General features: G+C 49.0%; 1 protein-coding gene across 1 annotated transcript in view; it reads left to right on the plus strand.

The window, feature by feature from the left end:
• Nucleotides 1-13,536, plus strand: part of LOC141273116 (uncharacterized) — a 94,400-nt gene extending 80,864 nt beyond the window's left edge. Inside the window, exon 12 of the mRNA XM_073684523.1 lies at nt 12,684-13,536. Coding sequence (XP_073540624.1) covers nt 12,684-13,129 — 446 coding nt within the window. The 3' untranslated portion in view covers nt 13,130-13,536. The remainder of the gene's footprint in view (nt 1-12,683) is intronic.
• Nucleotides 13,537-13,856: the final 320 nt, after the last annotated feature.

Raw genomic sequence — 13,856 nt, forward strand, 5'->3', positions numbered from 1 at the left:
GAGTGTCGGCAGCAGAGCGGGACAGCGCTGGAGGAGAGAGGCGGCGAGTATGATTGTTCACTTTTTTATGGGGGGGGGGGGGATCAAGGGGTGCCATGCATTCCAGGATGGGGATGGGGGCCTCGTATACCAAGATGGAGGGGGCATACATACCAGAATGGAGGATATTAACAGAATTGGGGGACATTACCCCAATACCAGTGTCAGCAGCAGACCCCCTCTCCCATAACAGGGCATCATGACCACATTTTTTGCTTACATTTTTTTTCCTATTTTCCTCCTCTAAGACCTACAGTGCTGGCCAAAAGTATTGGCACCCCTGCAATTCTGTCAGATAATACTCAGTTTCTTCCTGAAAATGATTGCAATTACAAATTCTTTGGTATTATTCTCTTCATTTAATTTGTCTTCAATGAAAAAAAAACACAAAAAGAATTGTCCTAAAGCCAAATTGGATATAATTCCACACCAAACCTAAAAAAGGGGGTGGACAAAAGTATTGGCACCCTTTGAAAAATCATGTGATGCTTCTCTAATTCGTGTAATTAACAGCACCTGTAACTTACCTGTGGCACCTAACAGGTGTTGGCAATAACTAAATCACACTTGCAGCCAGTTAACATGGATTAAAGTTGACTCAACCTCTGTCCTGTGACCTTGTGTGTACCACATTGAGCATGGAGAAAAGAAAGAAGACCAAAGAACTGTCTGAGGACTTGAGAAACCAAATTGTGAGGAAGCATGAGCAATCTCAAGGCTACAAGTCCATCTCCAAAGACCTGAATGTTCCTGTGTCTTCCGTGCGCAGTGTCATCAAGAAGTTTAAAGCCCATGGCACTGTGGCTAACCTCACTAGATGTGGACGGAAAAGAAAAATTGACGAGAGATTTCAACGCAAGATTGTGCGGATGGTGGATAAAGAACCTCGACTAACATCCAAACAAGTTCAAGCTGCCCTGCAGTCTGAGGGTACAACAGTGTCAACCCGTACTATCCGTCGGCGTCTGAATGAAAAGGGACTGTATGGTAGGATACCCAGAAAGACCCCACTTCTTACCCCAAGACATAAAAAAGCCAGGCTGGAGTTTGCCAAAACTTACCTGAGAAAGCCTACAACGTTTTGGAAGAATGTTCTCTGGTCAGATGAGACAAAAGTAGAGCTTTTTGGGAAAAAGCATCAACAGAGTCTACAGGGAGAAAAAAAGAGGCATTCAAAGAAAAGAACACGGTCCCTACAGTCAAACATGGCGGAGGTTCCCTGATGTTTTGGGGTTGCTTTGCTGCCTCTGGCACTGGACTGCTTGACCATGTGCATGGCATTATGAAGTCTGAAGACTACCAACAAATTTTGCAGCATAATGTAGGGCCCAGTGTGAGAAAGCTGGGTCTCCCTCCGAGGTCATGGGTCTTCCAGCAGGACAATGACCCAAAACACACTTCCAAAAGCACTATAAAATGGTTTGAGAGAAAGCACTGGAGACTTCTAAGGTGGCCAGCAATGAGTCCAGACCGGAATCCCATAGAACACCTGTGGAGAGATATCAAAATGGCAGTTTGGAGAAGGCACCCTTCAAATATCAGGGACCTGGAGCAGTTTGCCAAAGAACAATGGTCTACAATTCCAGCAGAGCATTGTAAGAAACTCATTGATGGTTACCGGAAGCGGTTGTTCGCAGTTATTTTGGCTAAAGGTTGTGTAACCAAGTATTAGGCTGAGGGTGCCAATACTTTTGTCCGGCCCTTTTTTGGAATTTTGTGTGAAATGATCAAGGATTTGATTTTTGCTTCATTCTCTTGTGTTTTTTCCTTGCAAGCAAATTAAATGAAGATAATAATACCAAAGAATTTGTGATTGCAATCATTTTCAGGAAGAAACTGAGCATTATCTGACAGAATTGCAGAGGTGCCAATACTTTTGGCCAGCACTGTAGGTGCATCTTATGGTCCGGTGTGTCTTATAGTCCGAAAAATACGGTAAATTTTTTTTCAAATGAAATGGGAAAATGTCTAACTTTCACCTTTCCTCTTGTGTTGTCTGAATTAAATATGACTAAGGATTTCAAAATTATTGCATTTTTGTTTTCTTTACATTTTACACAGCGTCAAGTTTTTTGGACCTGGGGTTATATTACTGGTTGGAATCTGAATATCAGAGGATTTGAAAATTTAATGTAGGAATAAAAATAGCAGAGTTGCAGACTTCATCGGATGTTGCTTGGCTTCTTGAAATGGCCAGGTGTGAATGGGCTAAGCTTGGAGAGTTTCTTCACAATTGTATTTTTTTGTGAACTGAGTGGAAAGCATTTTGTAGGCATAAGCAATAATTTGCTAGACAAATTAGAAATGTCCTCTCGGTTAAGAATCAAAGGGATATTAAACAAAGAGCAAGGTGGTGGAATTAATTTCCTTTATATGTCAAAATAATTTTACCATATCAAAGGTGTCTGTACACCTTAACCAGTTCAAGGCCAGCCCATTTTTCCCCATTCATAACCAGACACATCTCTGACAGCCAGTTCCATGCTTGTGTAGCTGCTGACTCTGCAATGACATTCTAAGAGGTCATTTCAGAGTCACATGTGGACTTGCCTCATGTTTTAAGTAGATAAGTCATCTGCAAGTAGTTAAAGGCAACCTTTTGGCTTCATTTTCCAATGTCAACTAAAGGTACAGTTGTAGAGATCAGTGTGCCACAATTCCTATTATACCTTTTTGATCCTGATCTGTTGTGCCATTATTGCAAAATCCTCTTTTTATTACTATGCAAATGTCGCTGCAAGTGCACTGGTGGGCACATCTGCTGAGCTCTCTGCCTAGCAGCGCCCTCCACTGGTTGACTGACTGTAGAAACAGGCTCTGTTGTGTGTGATATGATTCAGCTACCTCTGGCCGACTCACCTCTATTATGTCTGATGGACATCTCTACTAGGTTCAGCTCTGAAGGCTACTTGTATAAGAAAGATGTAACACAGCAAACTTCAGTGTTTAGGAGTTTTTGTAGTCAGAAAATAGCACAGTACTCTATACATATACACATTCTTAACATTATCTCAACACAGAAACATGTTAAAAAAAATATCAAGTTGTGGAACTTATTATTTCAAGATCTATTGATTAAAATTTACTTTATCCGTGGGAAGACCTCTGTAAAGTCTGCCGAGTTTTGAGGTTCTGGTTAATAATTAACAACAGTAGCTACTAGCATGAAAGGGGCTTTATAACAGGGTATTTACAAGTACATATATAGGGGATACCTAGCTAAGGCACAGGAGTACAATGAAAGGAAAACAATTATGCTAGGAGTGGTTAATATTAACATGAAATTTTGTTTGTGGGAAAACCCCTTTAAGCACTGAGCGCGGTATACATTTTGTAATCACCCTATGAAGAGGACGGAACGTCCCTGAACCACGTTGTGTGTTGAATAAATCAACTTTTTTTTTTTTTTTTATCATCTGACCTGGGTGGTTCCTGACTCAGAGAGTGGCGCCCTGTGGATGTCCACTGCCCACCCTTCTTCGTTTTTTACATCAGTATGTGTAAGCCAAAACCAGGAAGGGAACAATCAGAGGAAAAGTCTAATAGAAACACGTCACCACTTCTGTATTTATCACTCTCTCCTGGATTTGGCTTATAATACTGAACGTCTGAATATGGCATTGGTGAAAAAATGGAATGAGAAAAAAACTGATGAAACTTGAACCCGAGGAAAAAAAAATCTGTTTGTTTCTCCTGGATTGTGACGCACAGATGTACGAGTGCGGCTTAATCCCAACAAGCCAGTAAGGAACTCGGCACTCACATTGCAGTGAATTAAACAACTTGCAAATAGTTAGCGTTTAGGTCTTAGTATCTGGACCTTCATCAGACCTGTACAGTCATGGCCAAAAGTATTCAGAATGAGACAAATAGTAATTTTTCCAAAGTTTACTGCTTCATTTTTTGTAATGGCAATTTGCATATACTCCTGAATGTCAAAGAGTGATCAGCTTAACAGCAATTACTGTACTTGCAAAGTCAATATTTGCCCAGAAAATTAACTTTAACCCCAAAAACACATTTCAACATCATTGCAGTCCTGCCTTAAAAGGAGCAGCTAACATCGTTTTAGTGATTGATCCATTAACACAGGTGTGGGTGTTGATGAGGACAGGGCTGGCGATCAGTCATGATTAAGTAAGAATGACATCACTGGACACTTTAAAAGGAGGCTGGTTCTTGGTATCATTGTTTCTCTTCAGGTAACCATGGTTATCTCTAAAGAAACACGTGCAGCCATCATTGCACTGCACAAAAATGGCCTAACAGGGAAGAGTATCGCAGCTACAAAGATTGCACCTCAGTCAACAATCTATCGCATCATCAAGAACTTCAAGGAGAGAGCTTCCATTGTTGTCAAAAAGGCTCCAGGGCGCCCAAGAAAGATCAGCAAGTGCCAGGACCGTATCTTAAAACTGTTTCAGCTGCGGGATCGGACTACCAGCAGTGCCGAGCTTGCACAGGAATGGCAGCAGGCTGGTGTGAGTGCTTCTGCACGCACTGTGAGGCGGAGACTCTTTGAGCAAGGGCTGGTTTCAAGGAGGGCAGCAAATAAGCCACTTCTCTCCAGAAAAAAACATCAGGGACCGACTGATATTCTGCAAAAGGTACAGGGAGTGGACTGCTGAGGACTGGGGCAAAGTCATTTTCTCTGATGAATCCCCTTTTCGATTGTTTGGGATATCTGGAAAACAGCTTATTCGGAGAAGAAGAGGTGAGCGCTACCACCAGTCTTGTCTCATGCCAACTGTAAAGCATCCTGAAACCATTCATGTGTGGGGTTGCTTCTCAGCCAAGGGAATCGGCTCACTCACAGTCTTGCCTAAAAACACAGCCATGAATAAAGAATGGTACCAGAATGTCCTCCAAGAGCAACTTCTCCCAACCGTCCAAGAGCAGTTTGGCGCCCAACAATGCCTTTTCCAGCATGATGGAGCACCTTGCCATAAAGCAAAGGTGATAACTAAATGGCTCATGGAACAAAACAGAGATTTTGGGTCCATGGCCTGGAAACTCCCCAGATCTTAATCCCATTGAGAACTTGTGGTCAATCATCAAGAGACGGGTGGACAAACAAAAACCAACAAATTCTGGCAAAATGCAAGCATTGATTATACAAGAATGGACTGCTATCAGTCAGGATTTGGTCCAAAAGTTGATTGAGAGCATGCCAGGGAGAATTACAGAGGTCTTGAAGAAGAAGGGGCAACACTGCAAATATTGACTTGCTGCATTAACTCATTCTAACTGTCAATATAACCTATTGGTACTCATAATATGATTGCAATTATATTTCTGTATGTGATATAAACATCAGACAAATACTAATAAAAACCAGAGGCCAGCAGATCATGTGAAAATATAACTTTGGTGTCATTCTCAAAACTTTTGGCCATGACTGTAGAAAGATATGAGACAATAACAGTAATAAGTGATAACAATTACATACATAAATTGCTTGTATTTAAGTAGGAATTCTATTTCAGATATAAAGTGGAATACAGAAAAATACTGTCTCACAAAAAAAGCATCATATAATCTGAATGTACACTCCCGTATCCCGTACTATGGAATTATTTCTACTGACATTTTTGCATATGTAATTATCACCTATTACTGTTATTGTCTCATTTTTGTACAGTTCTGATGAAGATCCAACATATGCACCGAAACGTTAACTATTTGGATTGCAATTAAAAATAATTTGTTTCCCTGCAATTTGAGTGGAGAGTTCCTTACTTGCTTGTATACGGGTTGGAACCCTACTGGAGCACCCGATCTCCAAACCAGGGAGTGCCGTATACTTCTGTACTGCAGCTTAGGCCCAGACTAACACACCCAGGTGTCACAGTCCAAGCACCGGCCGGGCTTCAAGTACCAGCCGAGGGTCTCCTGACCCCAACTTTACAGCCTCATCTATGCCAAGGCGGTAGTGAGTTCAGAATCAGGAGCCCTTTGGCCGTCTGTGAATCACAGTCTGTACTGGGACCACGACACACGGATGTGTGACTCCGGCCCTATCTGGGGGGGAGCTTTCCACCATGACAGTGTGTCCTGGAGGCCTCTGCTGTGAATGAGGTGATGATCGCTATGGCAGCTGCTGCTGGAACCGTGCGTCTGGGGTCCGCGGTGCCCAATAACTCAGCACAAGCCGTGCACCCCAGGAGCCTGGTGGCAGCGGTGCTGGAAGGTAGTGGGGTCCCCACTGGTGGTCACAGGGTCTTCTCAGCACGCACCGCAGCCAGGTGCCGACATGTTCCCTCCTGGTGCGCGCGGTGCAGGAAAGTGTGACGTCATGTCCCTCCAGCCATGGGCGCTGCTCAAATTGTCACCAAGTCTGCTAAGGTCCTGGCTGTGCGTCCTCTGCTGGCGACACAGAGAAATGCAATAAATGACAGGGAAACAATGTTGCTGCAATGACTGCGGCCGCTGCCCGTCCATACTGAGGCGCCTCTCTGTGCACTTACCTGAGGCGAGGTGTGTGGAGCCGTTGCCGGGGTAACCGCCCAAGACGCCGGCGCTTCAGAAGTCACGTGTATTCGGAAGGGCAGGGAAACAGAACTTCAATACCCGGCATGCATTGTGTGCTTCCCGCCCAGGGGCGGTGAGTTCATCAGTGTGCGGCGGCCGGGCAGGGGATGAGGCCGCGGCCACGGAGCAGGCTGGAAACGCAGCGGAGCGGTGAGTGGGACGGGTGCACAGCCGGGAGGACACGTGACGTGGCCGCGCACCTGCTGCCCTCCTCCTCCATATGTTCCGCCTTTATTACTGGGCAGTCACGTGACTGCCGCCTCTTATCTCTGCCCACACCCCCGCATTGTAGTGAGTGACCGTTACACTTTTCTCACCGGGCGGGTCACCTTTCTCTGGGGTCCTTAATATGGGGTGATCTCACATCTCCCAGTGGTGGGCTTCACCCTCCTGTACCCCTCACCCCAGAGCTCGGGGTCTGCTTCATCCTCCTGTACCTCTCACCCCAGAGCTCGGGGTCTGCTCCACCCTCCTGTACCCCTCACCCCAGAGCTCGGGGTCTGCTTCATCCTCCTGTACCCCTCACCCCAGAGCTCAGGGTCTGCTTCATCCTCCTGTACCCCTCACCCCAGAGCTCGGGGTCTGCTTCACCCTCCTGTACCTCTCACTCCAGGGCTCGGGGTCTGCTTCACCCTCCTGTACCCCTCACCCCAGCCTCGGGGTCTGCTCCACCCTCCTGTACCTCTCACCCCAGAGCTCAGGGTCTGCTTCATCCTCCTGTACCTCTCACCCCAGAGCTCGGGGTCTGCTCCACCCTCCTGTACCCCTCACCCCAGAGCTCGGGGTCTGCTTCATCCTCCTGTACCCCTCACCCCAGAGCTCGGGGTCTGCTCCACCCTCCTGTACCCCTCACCCCAGAGCTCGGGGTCTGCTTCATCCTCCTGTACCCCTCACCCCAGAGCTCAGGGTCTGCTTCATCCTCCTGTACCCCTCACCCCAGAGCTCGGGGTCTGCTTCACCCTCCTGTACCTCTCACCCCAGCCTCGGGGTCTGCTTCACCCTCCTGTACCCCTCACCCCAGAGCTCGGGGTCTGCTTCACCCTCCTGTACCCCTCACCCCAGAGCTCGGGGTCTGCTTCACCCTCCTGTACCCCTCACCCCAGAGCTCGGGGTCTGCTTCACCCTCCTGTACCTCTCACTCCAGGGCTCGGGGTCTGCTTCACCCTCCTGTACCCCTCACCCCAGCCTCGGGGTCTGCTCCACCCTCCTGTACCTCTCACCCCAGAGCTCAGGGTCTGCTTCATCCTCCTGTACCTCTCACCCCAGAGCTCGGGGTCTGCTCCACCCTCCTGTACCCCTCACCCCAGAGCTCGGGGTCTGCTTCATCCTCCTGTACCCCTCACCCCAGAGCTCAGGGTCTGCTTCATCCTCCTGTACCCCTCACCCCAGAGCTCGGGGTCTGCTCCACCCTCCTGTACCTCTCACCCCAGCCTCGGGGTCTGCTTCACCCTCCTGTACCCCTCACCCCAGAGCTCGGGGTCTGCTTCACCCTCCTGTACCCCTCACCCCAGAGCTCGGGGTCTGCTTCACCCTCCTGTACCCCTCACCCCAGAGCTCGGGGTCTGCTTCACCCTCCTGTACCTCTCACTCCAGGGCTCGGGGTCTGCTTCACCCTCCTGTACCCCTCACCCCAGCCTCGGGGTCTGCTCCACCCTCCTGTACCTCTCACCCCAGAGCTCAGGGTCTGCTTCATCCTCCTGTACCTCTCACCCCAGAGCTCGGGGTCTGCTCCACCCTCCTGTACCCCTCACCCCAGAGCTCGGGGTCTGCTTCATCCTCCTGTACCCCTCACCCCAGAGCTCGGGGTCTGCTCCACCCTCCTGTACCCCTCACCCCAGAGCTCGGGGTCTGCTTCATCCTCCTGTACCCCTCACCCCAGAGCTCGGGGTCTGCTTCACCCTCCTGTACCTCTCACCCCAGAGCTCGGGGTCTGCTCCACCCTCCTGTACCCCTCACCCCAGAGCTCGGGGTCTGCTTCATCCTCCTGTACCCCTCACCCCAGAGCTCGGGGTCTGCTTCATCCTCCTGTACCCCTCACCCCAGAGCTCGGGGTCTGCTCCACCCTCCTGTACCCCTCACCCCAGAGCTCGGGGTCTGCTTCATCCTCCTGTACCCCTCACCCCAGAGCTCGGGGTCTGCTCCACCCTCCTGTACCCCTCACCCCAGAGCTCGGGGTCTGCTTCATCCTCCTGTACCCCTCACCCCAGAGCTCGGGGTCTGCTTCACCCTCCTGTACCTCTCACCCCAGAGCTCGGGGTCTGCTCCACCCTCCTGTACCCCTCACCCCAGAGCTCGGGGTCTGCTTCATCCTCCTGTACCCCTCACCCCAGAGCTCGGGGTCTGCTTCATCCTCCTGTACCCCTCACCCCAGAGCTCGGGGTCTGCTTCATCCTCCTGTACCCCTCACCCCAGAGCTCGGGGTCTGCTTCATTCTCCTGTACCTCTCACCCCAGAGCTCGGGGTCTGCTTCACCCTCCTGTACCTCTCACCCCAGAGCTTGGGGTCTGCTTCACCCTCCTGTACCCCTCACCCCAGAGCTCGGGGTCTGCTTCATCCTCCTGTACCTCTCACCCCAGAGCTCGGGGTCTGCTTCATCCTCCTGTACCTCTCACCCCAGAGCTCGGGGTCTGCTCCACCCTCCTGTACCCCTCACCCCAGAGCTCGGGGTCTGCTTCATCCTCCTGTACCTCTCACCCCAGGGCTCGGGGTCTGCTTCACCCTCCTGTACCCCTCACCCCAGCCTTGGGGTCTGCTTCACCCTCCTGTACCCCTCACCCCAGAGCTCGGGGTCTGCTTCACCCTCCTGTACCTCTCACCCCAGAGCTTGGGGTCTGCTTCACCCTCCTGTACCCCTCACCCCAGAGCTCGGGGTCTGCTTCATCCTCCTGTACCTCTCACCCCAGAGCTCGGGGTCTGCTTCATCCTCCTGTACCTCTCACCCCAGAGCTCGGGGTCTGCTCCACCCTCCTGTACCCCTCACCCCAGAGCTCGGGGTCTGCTTCATCCTCCTGTACCTCTCACCCCAGGGCTCGGGGTCTGCTTCACCCTCCTGTACCCCTCACCCCAGCCTTGGGGTCTGCTTCACCCTCCTGTACCCCTCACCCCAGAGCTCGGGGTCTGCTTCACCCTCCTGTACCTCTCACCCCAGAGCTCGATGTCTGCTTCACCCTCCTGTACCTCTCACCCCAGAGCTCGATGTCTGCTTCACCCTCCTGTACCCCTCACCCCAGCCTTGGGGTCTGCTTCACCCTCCTGTACCTCTCACCCCAGAGCTCGAGGTCTGCTTCACCCTCCTGTACCTCTCACCCCAGAGCTCGGGGTCTGCTTCATCCTCCTGTACCTCTCACGCCAGAGCTCGGGGTCTGCTTCACCCTCCTGTACCTCTCACCCCAGGGCTCGGGGTCTGCTTCACCCTCCTGTACCTCTCACCCCAGGGCTCGGGGTCTGCTTCACCCTCAAGTACCCCTCACCCCAGAGCTCGGGGTCTGCTTCATCCTCCTGTACCTCTCACCCCAGAGCTCGGGGACTGCTTCACCCTCCTGTACCCCTCACCCCAGGGCTCGGGGTCTGCTTCACCCTCCTGTACCTCTCACCCCAGAGCTCGGGGTCTGCTTCACCCTCCTGTACCTCTCACCCCAGAGCTCGGGGTCTGCTTCACCCTCCTGTACCCCTCACCCCAGGGCTCGGGGTCTGCTTCACCCTCCTGTACCCCTCACCCCAGGGCTCGGGGTCTGCTTCACCCTCCTGTACCCCTCACCCCAGGGCTCGGGGCCTGCTTCACCCTCCTGTACCCCTCACCCCAGGGCTCGGGGCCTGCTTCACCCTTCTGTACCTCTCACCCCAGGGCTCGGGGTCTCATTCACCCTCCTGTACCCCTCTCCCCAGGACTCGGGGTCTCATTCACCCTTACTGTAAAATATGAGAAGTCCTAACGTCTCCTCTTCGTTATCCATTATTTCTCCTCCACAGGATTATAAGGTATACGGATCCTATGAACGTATGGATCTAGAACCTCCATGAAAACCGGCAAGCACTAGATCCCCGAAACAAGCCTCGCACATTAGGGTCTGCTCCAAGCCATCGTCATGGAGGACCAAACTCCCCCCACATCACCAGGTGAGGAGACCTCTTAATCGTCACATACTCAAAAAGACACAAGCTGATTGCAATAAGCAGCTGCTCTATTTTTCAGACACTGGTCCCAGTGTAGGCACTAAGCTTATGTGTTTATTACAGATGGATCCATTAAGAGTAGTACACCGGAGAGATATCAGAGCCCATACTCTGATGACTGGCCAAGGAAGGAGGATGATGATGATGTCCAACAGGAGGAAGATGATGATGATGACGATGATGTCCAACAGGAGGAAGATGATGATGATGATGATGATGATGACGATGTCCAACAGGAGGAGGAGGAAGATGATGATGATGACGATGTCCCACAGGAGGAGGAGGAAGATGATGATGATGACGATGTCCAACAAGAGGAGGATGATGATGACGATGTCCAACAAGAGGAGGATGATGACGATGTCCAACAAGAGGAGGATGATGATGATGATAACGACGATGTCCAACAAGAGGAGAAGGAAGATGATGATGAGGGGGAGGAGGAAGATGATGATGAAGGGGAGGAGGAAGATGATGATGATGACGACAATGTCCAACAGGAGGAGGAGGAAGATGATGCTTCTGTTGATGTACCTAAGGATGACGACGACGACCATGTGTCCAGCAGTGATCACAATGTGGTATGGCCCTGGAGTACGGTGACCGATCAGTCATTACATGAAATCTTGTGTAATCCTTCATGTTTCTGTTGTAGATCGATGACCTTGTTATTGTTAAAGTGGAAGATACAGAGGGTGACGAGGGGTACATCAGAACTGAAGGACATCACACGGAGGATTATTCTACAGATATCAGCCAGGGTGAGTAAGAAATGTCGCTGAGTACTAGAGATGAGCAGATCGATTTGTGAAACTTTGGACCAGGTCAGTGGTACATTGGAGATAGAATGGAGGTCCGCAAATCTCTCACCTTCCTGCATCCCCAGCACGTCTTTTGATTTGTGGAGGCTGGCGTGAGATAATCTGTTATGTGACGCACAGAAGATGTCTCCCCATCCATGAGTTCATCAACAGCCGTGCTGGGGATGCAGAAAGGTAAGAGATTTGCGGACCTCCCATCTATCTCCAATGTACCACTGACCTGGACCGGAGTCCCACGAATCTCAGCTGACAGAATGAATAAAAACTGTAGTGCTGCTTTGACTGGTGTGGAGGTAAACATTCAAAACTAGGGAGTATTGGAAACGAAGATTGGATGTTTTGGGGGTTGCTCCAGTGAGGCCATGAATACCTCCTGATGTGAGACCCAGTAATGTGCTGTGTTTCCACAATTCTATTCGGAATAATGAAATATTTGGGTACTTTAAATTTTCTAATGATATTCATCTTGCTATGTTATTTTATTTCTTTTTTTTTTTTGGACAGATGGAGAAAGTAGTGATAAGGCATCAGACCTTAAGACTAAAGAAAATGAGGGAGAATACTCCAGTAGTCCACATGATTACTCGAACTATGAAGATGTGTGTTCAGATACGCTAAAGTCGGATGATGCTGTTGATGCTTTCTTTCCATGTATTGAATGTGGCAAGTGTTTTAGCCAAAGAATAAATCTCATGCGACATCAGAAGATCCACAAAGGAGAGAAACCATTCCCATGTTCCGTATGTGGAAAGTGTTTCACCCACAAGTCTGATGTGGTTCGGCACCAAAGAATCCATACTGGGGAACGGCCATTTCCATGCTTTGACTGTGGAAAGTCTTTTTCACAGAAATCTGTTCTGATCCAACACCAGAGGATTCATAATGGTGAAAAGCCATTTTCATGCATTGAATGTGGTCGCTGCTTTACCCAGAAATCGATTCTTATTAAGCATCAAAAGGTTCACACAGAAGAGCGTCCGTTTGCCTGTCCCGATTGTGGGAAATGCTTTACAAGGAAGTCTGTTCTTCTAGAGCATCAGCGCAGCCACTTCAGTGAGAATCCATTCCCATGTTTTGATTGTGGCCAGTTCTTTTTGGAAAAGGCTAACCTTGAAGAACATCAGCTCATTCACAACAGTGAGAAGCCTTTTTCATGTCCAGATTGTGACAAATTCTTTAAATTTAAATCTGATCTTGTTCGACATGAAAGGATCCACACTGGGGAGAAACCGTTTGCTTGCACAGAATGCGGGAAGTGTTTTTCGCAGAAATCTGATGTTGTCATACACCAGAGAATTCATAAAGGAGAGAAGCCTTTTCCCTGCACAGAATGTGGAAAATCTTTTACACAGAAGTCTGTCCTCCTTAATCATCAGATAATGCACACAGGACAGAAGCCCTTTTCCTGCCTCGATTGTGGCAAATTTTTCACTCGGAAATCCAATCTCCTTAAACATCAGTCCATGCACACGGGCGTGAAGCCATATTCGTGTTCTGACTGTGGAAAAAGTTTTACACGGAGATCACGTTTACTTAAACATCAGGAAAATCACACAAAACCCTAGGAGAGCTAGATACTGGAACTGCATCCCAAGAACCTTGGACTTTTACTTTGATCTACATTAATTTGTCTTCCTGCGGTGACTCGACACTACATGATGTACTTCAGAAGCCTTGCTCTTCTTGCTCTCCGTTATTCTCTGCCTTATTTGTTGGTTAATCAATTGATTCATAAATTGATTTGCTTTTAAAAGAATCAACATAAATGAAAAATTATTCAGCACTCTCACGCTTGACACACTGAAATTTAGCATAACCAAGATTCTGCACGCAAGGCTTGTGGGTACTTCATAAGATTTCATTGTATAATATTTAGAAAGTTATTTCCACTGTTTTGATCTGATTGTAGTGTTGGTTGATGTATGTCCATATCTGTTTCTACGTTAAATTAATTATACTGATTTGGGTTTTATTGTGCTCTTCTATGTGTGTTCCATTCTACTGCCCCTATTGGGCTTCTTTTGCATCTACCTCCTCCATTACGGATGGTGGAGAACTAATGGAAAGTATGGGTTATGTTCTGGTAGACTCAAGGTACTGAGTCATGGGTTGCCACCCTCAGTTTCTGCATTTCCAGCTGATAGCCAGTGCTTCAGTTGCTGGGCTTCTGGTGGCTTATTTTTGGACAACCTGCTTGATGACCACACTGTGGTGGTCCAATGGCAACCAAACTGTGTAAAACCTAAAGATTGGTGATCTCTAACTTATGGCTCCTCATCTGGTGGTACTGGA

Source organism: Phyllobates terribilis, unplaced genomic scaffold (assembly GCF_046119375.1).
Source record: "Phyllobates terribilis strain yellow unplaced genomic scaffold, ASM4611937v1 Scaffold_5__5_contigs__length_657084704, whole genome shotgun sequence".
Taxonomy (NCBI): domain Eukaryota; kingdom Metazoa; phylum Chordata; class Amphibia; order Anura; family Dendrobatidae; genus Phyllobates; species Phyllobates terribilis.